The sequence below is a fragment of the Triturus cristatus genome, chromosome 8 (genome assembly GCF_964204655.1).
Source record: "Triturus cristatus chromosome 8, aTriCri1.1, whole genome shotgun sequence".
In the NCBI taxonomy this organism is placed as follows: domain Eukaryota; kingdom Metazoa; phylum Chordata; class Amphibia; order Caudata; family Salamandridae; genus Triturus; species Triturus cristatus.
The window spans coordinates 219,565,287-219,577,946 of record NC_140591.1 but is presented as its reverse complement, the minus strand read 5'-3'; the positions used below and the strand labels follow the sequence as shown (position 1 = coordinate 219,577,946).

At 45.8% G+C, this 12,660-nt stretch overlaps 1 protein-coding gene across 3 annotated transcripts in view; it reads right to left on the bottom strand.

Moving 5' to 3' along the window:
- CEP295 (centrosomal protein 295) overlaps positions 1 to 12,660 on the bottom strand; it is a 510,218-nt gene that overhangs the window by 344,162 nt on the left and 153,396 nt on the right. For 2 of the 3 annotated variants that reach the window (XM_085621392.1, XM_085621393.1), the window contains exons 18-20: positions 9,124 to 9,221; positions 7,970 to 9,029; positions 25 to 142 (exon numbers count right to left, since the gene is read on the bottom strand). In XM_085621392.1, the coding sequence (XP_085477518.1) occupies positions 25 to 142; positions 7,970 to 9,029; positions 9,124 to 9,221 (1,276 nt within the window). The remainder of the gene's footprint in view (positions 1 to 24; positions 143 to 7,969; positions 9,030 to 9,123; positions 9,222 to 12,660) is intronic. The other variant, XM_085621394.1, reaches the window with a different exon arrangement.

Here is a 12,660-nt window from a genome sequence, read left to right as displayed (position 1 = left end):
ATGCAAGAAAACTCCAATACTCACTATGATCTTGGAGAGGAGTGTCCTCCTCGTTATTGTGTTCCACAGCTTTTAAAATGGAGGAGATTAAACTAAATTGCTGATCGTTTGAACTTTGAGACAGGCCAATGGTCTGTGAAATCTGTGAGAGGGAAAAGAAATTCTTCATGATAAATCGTACCATTAAACACCAAATCTTACCATTAAACACCCACCTGACACAGCAACAGAAGTATGATTTTATGTTTCTTATTGTGACGATCTAGTAGAATTCAGAATGTATTATGAAAATCCGAGAAGTTAATGAGTTCACCTAATAGCAAAGGTGATCCTATTCAATGACCTGAAGGTGCCGGTGCCCTCTGAAAAGGCAGGATTACTTCATCAGGGGGATCTCAGTGTGCATGAGAAAAGGTACAGGTAGACTATGATCCCACAGAGTACAGTTATGTACCTGTGGTAATGTTACTAGTGGATACTAGGTTTCTTTTGTAGCGCCTTTGTCTTTGACAACACCCAGCAGCAATTAGAAGAATAGACAAAGACTAGCGCATGTCTCATTAAAGATCACATTTTCAAATGAAAGTTGAGATAGTCAAAGAAATGCAATTCAGAGTAATAATAAAGAGCATGTTGGAAGACATAGGACCCTGCATCTCTTACCACATTACCCACATTTAAAAGTACAGGGGTTCTACAAAAAGGTATCAGGACAAGCAGAGGTAAATTCAAAGCAAGAATTTCTTCCATTAAACGCTAGGAGGTCTGGATAGGCAATGCGGCAGACCTGGGTTTGAAAATCTGTACTCATGGAAGCCACTAATGCCCCATGGGGGCTCTTTCTTAGGGGACACCGGAAAGGGAGATAGCATCCTGGAAGAAATAACCGTGGCATGGCGACCCCAGTAACACCACTGCGTGGACGAGCAGATGCAAGCTTTGGACAACAATGCAAATGTGCCACTTTAAAGCATAAGGTACAGCAGACTGTCTGGGAGCGTGTGAGTGGGTCATGGTCAAACAGCTATAGGACAAGGTTAAAACAGTCAGGAGGGTCAAAGGGAGGACAAAGTTAAAGGTCTCACGAACTGCACAACACCTGTGCCATTTTGACTGAAATAAAGCTCCATGGATGGTAAAGTACCCTACCCTCGGCAGGAGGCTAGTGTATTAGTGACAGCAAGAGGCCAGGGAGTAGGAGACAAAGAAGATCCAGCAGCAAAGTGAGGGTTGAGGAGCAATGGAGCCGACAGGATCCGAGCCTAACAGAAAGGGTGAAGGCAAGTAGTGTGGCCCACAGGACTGGAGGTACCACTAAAGTAGCCACAGTAACATTGAGATTACAGCGGTGAAGCTACTGGTGCAGCAAAAGTCAACATTGTGGAAGAAAAAAATCTTTTAATTTGGGAGTACAAACATGGAGTGCTATCGGGACTTTAAGCAGATGCAACATAGGACTGCAAGCACCTGAGAGGGACAAAGAAGTGACGTGATCATGAAGCAACCAAGGTGGCAGTACAACATGCAGCCAGTGTGACCTGGTGTAAGAAAATGGTTTAAAGTTACCAGTACCAAAACAATTAAAAAGTCAAAACAGGTCACTATAAAAACCCACAATTTTTAAAAATAGTGAAAAATTTAATAAGAAAAAGGACACCAAAACGACAAATTCAATAAGAGAAACCGGAGATATGCATTTTTATACTTCTATGGCAAAAAGTGACCCAAAAATCCCCAAAACATCTGCAATCAGCAGTTACTGTTCGCAGTTGACCAGGACTCAGGCTTGATTTCAGGCTGACCAAGATGGAGTAAAGGTCAAATACTTCGGTCTCTAAAAAGGAAGCCAAAATCCCGCAGCGGAGCAAGGCTGCAGGCCATATCTGGTGAAGGCCTCTTGAAAATGAGGTCCTGCTGAAGCCTTTAGTTTTGGCAAGAAAATTCAAATTTCGCTCCCACCGAAGTTCTCTTATCTGGCAGATATTTTCATGCTTGGGTCCATTCAAGATTTCAACCTTCCTTTAGTCTCGTCTTTCGGAGCTCAAAATCCTCCAGCAGGACAAGCCTGGAAGTTGCATCAGGGACCGCACTTATGGACCTGGAATCATGTCATCAGAAGCCACAAACAGGGTTCAGTCCAGGGCCAGTCCTGGAAAATGGTTTATTGCAGCTTTTGTGACCCTGTAGCTGCAGAGGTGGTCAGAGTACTAACACTTCAAGCCCTCTTTTTAACCCTGGTTAGGTGAGGGAACAAGTACAGCGCCTCATGTTTTCACACGTCACAGATAGCGGGTCCAGTACCCTTCTTGTTTCCCCATGGCCAGAGATGTTGTGAAGAGCACCAGAAGGTGGGTGTGGCTCCTGTACACTCCCTATACATTTAGAAAACAAGCATTGAAAATGCAACAGGTCTCGCCTTTGGTTAAGTTAAAGCCATTTGCTTTGCTAATGGTATTGTATAGCAAGGCAAATGGCTTTAACTTAATAAAAGGCGAGACCTATTGCATTTGTAATGCTGGTTTGAAAGGGCGTTTATATGGCGCAAACTAGACACGAGACATCGGGTATCCGAGCGCTTTACATGAGCACCAGTTTCGTTACAGAAGGACATTAATTTTTGTTAGGCACTGGGAGATTAAGTGATTTGCCCAGAATCACAGAATGTTCAGCGTCGTTGCCGAGACTTTCATTCGGGTCCCCAGCTTCGAGGTCTTCTCCCCAGCTTTGCCCAGGTTTACCTAAACCTGCTCTGCCCAGTCTGAGAGCAAAAAGCTCTGCCCGGATAAAAGGCTGCACCTGAAAAAGTAACAGCTCTGCCTATATACTCTGCCCAGATGAGAGACAATAGCTGTGCCCAGGTACGCTGCCGAGCCTGCTCTGCCCAGCCCAGGTACACTGATGAGCCTGCTCTGCCCAGGTGCGCTGCTGAGCTTTCTCTGCCCAGGTACGCTGCTGAGCCTTCTCTGCCCAGGCACGCCGCCGAGCCTTCTCTGCCCAGGTACGCTGCCGAGCCTTCTCTGCCCAGGTACGCCGCCGAGCCTTCTCTGCCAAGGTACGTAAAACCTGTGCCCTCGGGGACAGCATCAGGTTAGAACATTGAGACAACGTGAACCGGAAGTCAAAGAGGAAGAGTGAATGTGCAGAACACTCACCGAACCATTAACGCTCCTGTACCCGCCCAACACACCGGAGCTCCCCCAAAACACACACACACAGCCTCTCCCTAACACACACACACAGCCTTTCCCTAACACACACACACACACACAGCCTCTCCCTAACACACACACACACACACACACACCCCCACCCCCCCTCTCTCTCTCCCGCCCGCCTCAAGGCCACCTATCGCTAGAGTGTCACCGCCACAGTGTGTGTGTGAGGGGAGGGGGGGGGGGGGAGGGGGGGGGCACCAGGCCGTGCACGGCTGCGTTATTAACAGCCCTTTCAAATTATTCTCACTTTGAGTCGGCTAATGTCCGTGAGCGCTTAGAAGCGGAGAGTCTAGCTTTAGCCAGCACTGACAATTTGCATTATTCTAATATTTTGCATTTAGTCTGATACATGGGTTATTAAATAGTCCCATTTGGTTGTCTGCAAAATTATCTACGGTCAACCCTCAGACAATCACTTTAATAGAGCTTCATGTCAGTGCAGTCGTTTCTAAGTGCTGTCATTCACGGGTGTGAAAGTTTCCAACTTTAATTGTATTCAATGCATCAATACCTTGAGAATGACAAAGGGAGTGGACCCTAGCGGACTCCTGACCGCATTTAACCCACTGAGCTCCCTCGCTGGTTAATAAGTCGATCATACGTAATTATTAGTCCGGACTTCTCCACCTCTCATGCAGGTCCTGCGGCAGTAAAAACAGCGCACTCCGTGCTCTAACACTAGCAACAGTGGTACACACGCAGACTTTAGCTGTGACTGCCGAGCACCAGCGAGCCCTGAAGCGCTGCCGATGCAATGGTGTAAAGCGCCAAGCCCGGCGTCCGCATATGAACTGCTCTATCTTTGACAACAACCTGCAGGCTATTGGTTGCTTTATTCATGTGACACAGGAAAAAGCATTCCCGTTGCTAGGACACGGACTACGGACACTCGCATGCTGTCTGCTATGGACAAATGGCAAAAGCAGCCATGTTTGTCCATGCAGACGCGCACACGCAAGCCCTCGGCAGAATCGCGCTGCTTTCGCTAGGCGAGTCCTAAAACTTGCTAGGGGCAGCTGCTCCCACTTTTCCAGCACATCCGGTTTGCCTTACTGCAACTATCCCACAGTGCACTATCCCAAGACAAATCCAAATCCAATGAAGCCGGACGCGGTCGGGGGGGAGCCTCTGGATTCACTTTGCAGGCACGGTTGTGGAGGTCAGTTCATGATCATTGGTGAGACTTCACTGCACAGGTGAGCCACTCACTCGAGCCGTGGTCGTCGGATACAGAGTGGGCAGAAGATGCGGATCTGGAGTCTTTGGAGTAGGGCAGTACCTTTGCCCCGAGTCTTGCCTGTCTGTACATGGTACATTTTGAGACACTGTACATCCTCACAGATGAAAACCCTTTTTCTGCCAATACTATCATTTGGCGACGTTACATCAACGATACCCACGTCTTATGGCAAGGCAACTTGGACACCTTTAAGTAATTCTGCGCTTGGGTGAATAAATTGAACCCTTTCTTGAGATTCACTAGCAGTATCTCAGGGTCCCATATCCCATTCCTAGATTTACTGATATCCATCAAGGAGGGCAGACCACACACTACCACCTACAGAAAACAAAAATCTCTGACATCTTAGGGCATGAAACATGCTGACCGTTATCCTCACTTAAAAACAGCAAATATTATATTCAGTGTTAGGGGACATGGCAGGATGACTTACAAATATTACATGCAGTGTTAGGGGATATGGCATACTTGGTGTGTGCCATGTCGTGTTTTCACTTTTTAGAGCACCACATCACGCAACCTGCAGTGACAGGCTGCAAGAGTTGGCTGCAAGAGTTTGCTGCTGGGTCCTATAGAGTAGCACAAGATTTGCTGCAACTCTGAGGGACCCTCTTTAGCATCTATGCCCTAGGTTCAAGCAGTACCACTTACTAGGAACTTACAGAGGAGCTAAAGGCCTTGCCAATTGGGGACCAATTGGCCAGTTACCTTGTTTTTGGGTATAGAACTGGGTACCTGGCTAGCAGGAACCGAGTGCTCTACAGGCAAAGTTGCATCAAATACCAGGCACAAAGTATGGGCACTACTGCAACAAAAACCCAGTTTCCTACATACTGAATTTAGGGGTGTTAAAAGGAGTGAAGGGTAGCAGCCAATGGGCTACTTACCCTTGTGGTCACTACACCCCCCTATAGGGCCACTTCCTGTGAGAAGTGGGCATAACCCTGTCCCAGAGTTGTGTATTCCCGCAATAACAATATGGTGGAATTCTTCTTTCATGGAGCACATTAGGCAGCAAACCATAGGAGTTTGACTAGCGTAGTGGTGCAACACGCCTACTTGCATAGCTAATTTCCCGCCTCTCCTGGTGCCAAATGGGCCTCAGGGCAGGGGGTGGGATCTTCCAGGTCTTGGAGAAGCCAGGGTTACATATTAATAGTGGCAGGGGCTTTGAAGCCCCTGGCCTTGATATACTAAATCACTAGCCATCCTGTTGGAGGAGGTGTGTACACCTTTCTCCGGAGCAGGTTTCTGGCCTCAGAGTGCATGGGGTCTCACTTTCAGGGGGTCAGAAACTTGTCTGTGGTGGCAAGCTGGATGAGACCAGTCAGTCAGCACACTAGATAGTGGCAGGGTTTTCAGGGGGCACCTCTAAGGTGCCCTCTGGGTGCATGTCATAATAAATCTTGTACTGGCAACAGTACCTATTCATTAAGACAAGGTGTTTGATACCAAACACCATCGGTTTTAGTGAAGGCATTGTGTCACTGGGACAATCGTAATGACCAGTGCCCACTACATGTACTTAAGATGGCTTCCTCATTCTTGAATAATGAGTAATTCAACTAGACACCACAGGGGCATAGCTGCTCATGTAGATATGCCCTCACGTGTAATATGAATCACCGTGCCTTAGGGCTGAAAGGCCTGCTGTAGGGGTGACTTACATATATTACATGCAGTGACTTTGGTATGGCACACAGTGGGTGTGCCATGTCATGTTTTCACTCCTGGTTTACACCAGGACACGCAGTCTGTAATGGCAGCCTGCATGCAATTTGAAAAGGGGTCCCTTAGGGTAGCATAATACATGCTGCAGTCCCGACAGACCCTATTTAGTACCCAGACCCTATTTAGTACCCAGGCCCTAGGTACCAGGGGTATCACTTACTAGGGGTGCTAAAGTGTGTGGCAATTGCTTTACCATTAGACTGTTTTACCTAGTTTTTTAGGGAGCGCGCACTGGCACCTGTTTAGCAGGGACCCAGTGCACACCAGTCGTACCAGTGGCAAAAAGTGGGAGTTACCATGATAAAAAGGGCAATTTCCTACACATCTCCCTCTCCCAAAGACAAAATAGAACGAGACTAACCTTTTCCAAAATAGTCTTAAATGTCTAAGTGGAAGAACCTGGAAAGGACATCTGCACTGGCATGGTCAGTCCCAGGTCTGTGTTCCACTGTAAAGTCCATACCTTGTAATGCGATGGACCACCTAAACAGTTTTAGATTTTCCCCCTTCATTTTCATCAGCCACCTTAGAGGCCTGGGGTCAGTCTTCAGGGACCAAACCACTGCACAGGCTTCCATCTCAATGGCAATCCAACGCTATTCCCTGGGGAGTAACCTCCTGATAATAAAAGCAATAGGCCGGTCCTGGCCATCACTACTGGTCGGGAATAGAACTGAGTATATCTAATGCTCAGAGGAATCAGTTTGCACGATGAACTGCTTTGTATAATCTGAAGCTTTAGAATGGGTGCCGCGCACATTGCTTCCTTCGGAGTGTCAAAAGCATTTTGACAGCTCATTGTCCAGTTTACCTTCTTTAGTTGTTTCTTTGAGGGCAATTCAGTTGGGGGTTGGGGGGGGGATGGGTCACAACGGTGCCATACCCCTTCACAAACCTTCTGTCAAGCCAATGAATGCCTTGACTTGAGCCTGGGTCGTTGGAGCTTCCCAGTCCAGAATAGTCTGGATCTTTGGTTGTAAGGGTTAAACTTGGCCTCCTCCTACAAGGTGGCCCAAGTATATAACAGAGCCCTGCCCTATCTGGCACTTGATTGCCTGGACAGTAAGTCCTGCATGCTGCAGGGCCTCAAGGACCTTTCCAAAGTGGATCAGGTGATCCCGCCAGGTGGAACTATAGACAACAATATCATCAAGATCTGCTGCCCTATAAGACTTCAGCTCAGCAAGGACTTTGTTTAGCCTTTGGAAGGTGGTAGGGGCATTTAAAAATAAGCTCTTATCTTGGACAGTTAGAACACCTTGATGAGATTTATAGACAATTGGGGACTGGCCTACCACTTGACAGTATTTTTGTTAAGCGGCCACACCACTTAGTAAAAAGCAATTCATATAACAAAATACTGAAAAGTTCAACGCAGCTGCAGGGTGGGAGATTGGAATTGGAGGGGAAAGACACAGAAAACAGAATTTATGCACAAGTCCATCAGTGCCTTGGACCTTTGGCATTCTAGTACAGTGCTTTTACCCTTTTTTGAGGGGTGGGGTGCCAGGGCAATGTATGTGAATGGCACTTTTACTCAAGTGCTGCATGCCCGGACATGCAAGAGTGAGAACAACAGAGAAGCAAGAAAGTTCATGACCAGTACTAAAAGGTAAGACTCACTTGAGGATCAAAAAACGTACAAGTCTAAGAAAGACATGGCCATCTGAAAATAATATACTTTAAATATTCTGCAGTGCCCCTATCAACCAAACATTTAATTTGTTTAGGCATTTTATCAAAATACATTTAAAGCTTCAACCAACTATAATTAAAAATATACCTGCTTGTCTTGAAGAAAATCAAACAAAGCCTCCTGTTGCCTTTGCATCTGTGATTTCAACTCATTCTGTTTTTGTATCAGAGCTTGTTCCTGCAATTTCTGCCTAGACAGCAGCAACTCCCTCTGCTGGTCCAACTGCAATTGTAGTTCTTTCAGGTGGTTTTGTTGAGTCTGGATTTCCTTTGAAGAAGCCAACAATTGTTGTTGATACTGTAAAGGGTTAGAAAAAGGAGGCAAAGGGAAATATCCATTCAGTGTCTGCGGTTCATGAACTGCTCTTTTCTCTATGTGCTGTCCATAAAGCAAAGATCTAGGCTGTGAATGCATCAGAGATGGCGGTATCTCTTGAAGCTGTAAAGTGGCAACTGGTTCAGGTGAAACTAGCGTAGTCCTAGGAACTTCTGGGAAATCAGGAACTAACTCCTCTGCAGAGTTCTCAGCTATGGGCGTTTTTAGAAGATACTGGTCTTTACAGAATTTTACAACCGGCTTTTTATCTTGCTCAAAATATTCTTTGTGCACACTAGGCTGTATCAGCTGCAAATCAGTCTGCAACTGTGACCCAAATGAGGTACTTGATTCAGGCAATGCACCAGATTCAAGATGGCTGCACAAAGGTGGTGGTTGTTTGGTTTCTGAGTCCGGCTGGTTCCTCAACGCACCAAAAACTGCCTCAGATTCCAAAGAAAGCCTCTGGCGAATCTGCTGAAAATCATTCTGACAAATCTGGAACTGATCTGCTGGTTCGCTAGGGCACACCTGTGGCCTTAGAAAATGGGAACTCTGCTCAGAGTCCCTTTGTATAACTGCAGTGTTCAAGAGACCAGGTTCTACATTTTCTTTGAAGGAAACAAGTTCAAATTGGGATTTTGTTCCTGGGGATAATTTGCATGGCACATTTCTAGCGGTTCCAGGTAATTGGCCAACAGAAAGGGCCTCCTTTAGCTGGCCAGTAGAGGGGTCCACTGAAGAAGTAGATAAAGAAGGATATCTTTTCCTCAGCATATCCTGATAATCCTGAAGTCGTTTTCTGGCCTTTTCAACAGATTGCTGATGCTGCCTAAATATATATAAAAAAAATACAATTAAAAAAACATGCTGCAATGTGAAAAACGGAATGCTTTTGGCGAAATTTACTAGAAATTACCACGTACTTGCTTTGTTCGATAAGACGCTGCTGATAATTACGAATTATCTCTAGATGTTGATCCTCTTTGAGCCTTTCACTTTCCGGACTTCCAACAGCTTTGCTCTGAATGGACAGTTACATGTTAGTCTTGATTTAAAACCGTTGTTTTTAAAAATGGTACAATTACAGAAATAAAATAAAAAGGAGGACAACTTGAATTCTTGCCTGCACCCCTGCGTGGTATGCAAAATGCCCCGATTAGTCTAACTTCTGCTGTCCCTGCATGACCTGAAGTTGTATTTCTTCATCCCTTGCAAATTCTTGCAGGATTCCCATGTCTCCACCACTATCCATTAATTCTGATGAGTACAGCAACTACACAGAGCCAACGAATATGCCAGGGAGTTCTCAACCTCAAGCAGCAATCTAGTGTCAACAGGAAATATCCTGGCAACGTAAGCTATGGTAAATGCTACTTACCAGTATGCATCTGTTCTTGGCATGTAGAGCTGCTGCAGTCACATTATTGCATTAGATCGCCGCCTAGTGTTGGGTCCGGATGTTGCACGTTGTTGTCTTGGAAGAGTCTTCGAGATCTCACGAGATAGGTGACTCCTCCCCTGGACTACAGTGCGCATGGACAGCTCCTCCATCGTCAGATTGTGTTTTGGCCATTGTGGCAAAGATGGAGGATAGTAATAGAAAAGAAAGGTGTCCATGTAAATGTATCCAAGTAAGATAGTACTGCAACTGTGCTCGGGACCAGGGAGGAGGGTGGGCATGTGACTGCAGCAGCTCTACATGCCAAGAACAGATGCATACTGGTAAGTAGCATTTACCGTTCGAGGCATATGAGCTGCTGCAGTCACATTATTGCATAGACTGTATAGCCGTTCCTCCTCTAGTGGTGGTTACCGGTGGCAGTTGCAGTAGTTTGGAAAAGTGTTTTAAGGACAGCCTGACCTACAGAAGCTTGTTGTTTGGCTTGCACATCAACACAATAGTGTTTAGTGAAGGTATGTATGGTAGACCATGTAGCTGCCTTACAAATGTGTTCTAAGGGGATATTCCCTAGAAAAGCCATGGATGCCCCCATTTTGCGTGTGGAATGTGCTCTTGGGGGAATAGTTAATGTGCGTTTAGCTTTTTGATAACATATTTGTATGCACTTAACTATCCATCTGGCTATCCCTGCCTTTGAGATAGGGTTACCCTTATGAGGTTGACAGAAAGACACAAACAACTGTTTTGTCTTCCTAAATGGTTTAGTTCTGTCTATGTAGTAGAGTAGAGCCCTTCTGACATCCAGTGTGCGGAGTGCTCTTTCAGCTACTGACTGTGGTTTTTGAAAAAAGACAGGTAGCTCAATTGATTGGTTAATGTGAAAACTAGTTATGACCTTTGGTAGGAATTTAGGGTTTTTTCTGAGAACTACCTTATTTTGGTGTATTTGCATGAAAGGTTCTTGAATTGTTAGTGCCTGCAATTCACTTACTCTTCTGAGTGAACTACTTGCTATTAGAAATGCCACCTTCCAGGTTAGGAACTGTAATTCGCAAGAATGTAGAGGCTCAAAGGGTGGACCCAGAAGTCTAGTAAGTACAATGTTAAGATTCCAGACTGGGGAAGGTGGAGCTCTTGGAGGGATTACTCTTTTGAGCCCTTCCATAAATGCTTTAATAGGTGGTATGCGGAAAAGAGACACGTGTTGTCTGTTCTGGAGGTATGCTGCAATAGCGGCTAGGTGTAATCTTATAGATGAATATGCTAGATTACATCTTTGTAAGTGTAGCAGATAACAAATTATGTTTTGGACAGAAGCGTCTAGTGGATTGATTGGATTATTTTGGCAGTAAATAACAAATCTTTTCCATTTGTTTGGGTAACAGGCTCTGGTAGTGGGACGTCTTGCCTCTTTGATGATATTCATACAATCAGGAGGCAGGTTAAGGTATCCGAACTCTAAGACTTCAGGAGCCAGATTGCTCGGTTCATTTGATTGGGGTCTGGGTGTTGTATCTCTCCATGGTTCTGTGTGAGTTGTTTTGGAGAGAGGTGTAGTCGTTGATGAGGGACGGCCGAGAGTTCTAGGAGTGTTGTGTACCATGGTTGTCGTGCCCATGTGGGAGCAACTAGGATCATCGTAAGTGTTTGTTGCTTTAGTTTGCGTACCACTAATGGAATGAGTGGGGTTGGCGGAAAAGCGTATGCAAATCTGCCTGACCAGTTCATCCATATCGCATTGCCCTTCGACTGCGGGTGTGGGAACCTGGCGGCGAAGGATGGGCATTTTGCGTTTTCTTTTGTGGCGAACAGATCTATGTCTGGGTGTCCCCATGCTTGAAAGAATGGGAGTAGGACTTCTGGGTGAATTTCCCATTCGTGGATCTGTTGACTGTGTCTGCTCAATAGGTCTGCAATCTGGTGGTTTACTCCTGGGAGATGTTCTGAAGATGGATGTTTTGTGGAATGGCCCTTCTCCATATCCATTGCGCTAGGTGTGATAGCTGCAGAGAGTGTGTCCCCCCCTGTTTCTGTATATAGAACATTGCTGTCATATTGTCCGTCCGGACTAGGACAGTCTTGTTGGCTATGTGTTTTTGAAAAGCCTTCATTGCTTGAAAGATTGCCAGTAATTCTAGGTAGTTTATGTGGTGTATTTTTTGGTGCGGTGTCCATAGACCTTGCACTGTATGTTGAAGTAGATGGGCTCCCCACCCTGTGAGTGATGCGTCCGTTGTCAACACCACCTGTGGAACTGGCTCTTGGAACAGTCGTCCTTTTGAAAGGTTTTGTGTGGTCCACCACTGCAGAGAGCGATGGGTACGACTGTCTACCAACACTAGGTCCTTTAGTTTCCCTTGAGCCTGGTTCCATTGTGTTGCTAGGCATTCTTGTATGGGACGCATTTGTAGCCGAGCATGTGGGACTATGAATATGCAAGACGCCATCATGCCTATGAGTTGCATAAACACTCTTGCTGTCAAAAGAGTCTGAGGTTGGAATTTTAGGATCATTGCTTGAATGTTCTGTATCCTGGCTGGAGCTGGGTAAGCCTTTGCTACTGTGGAGTCTATCGTTGCTCCCAGATACTGCTGTATATGGGAGGGTTGTAGATGGGATTTTGGGTAGTTGAGGGAAAATCCCAGATTGTGTAATAGATGGATTGTGGTCACAGTGTGTTGCAGGCATTGGTGATGTGATTTAGCTTTTATCAGCCAATCGTCTAGGTATGGAAACACATGAATATGTTGTCTCCTTAGATGTGCTGCCACTACTGCTAAGCATTTTGTGAACACCCTTGGTGCTGTTGTTACCCCGAAGGGTAGGACTTTGAATTGGTAGTGCTGTCCCTGCACTACAAATCTGAGGTATTTCCTGTGTGCGGGATGAATAGGTATGTGAAAATATGCATCTTTTAGATCTAGCGTGGCGAGAAAATCGCCTTGCTGTAGTAGTGGTAGTACTTGTTGGAGTGTGATCATGTGAAAATGATCGGAGTGTATATAGTGATTGAGGGGACGAAGGTCGCGAATGGGCCTGAGGGAGCCGTCTTTTTTGG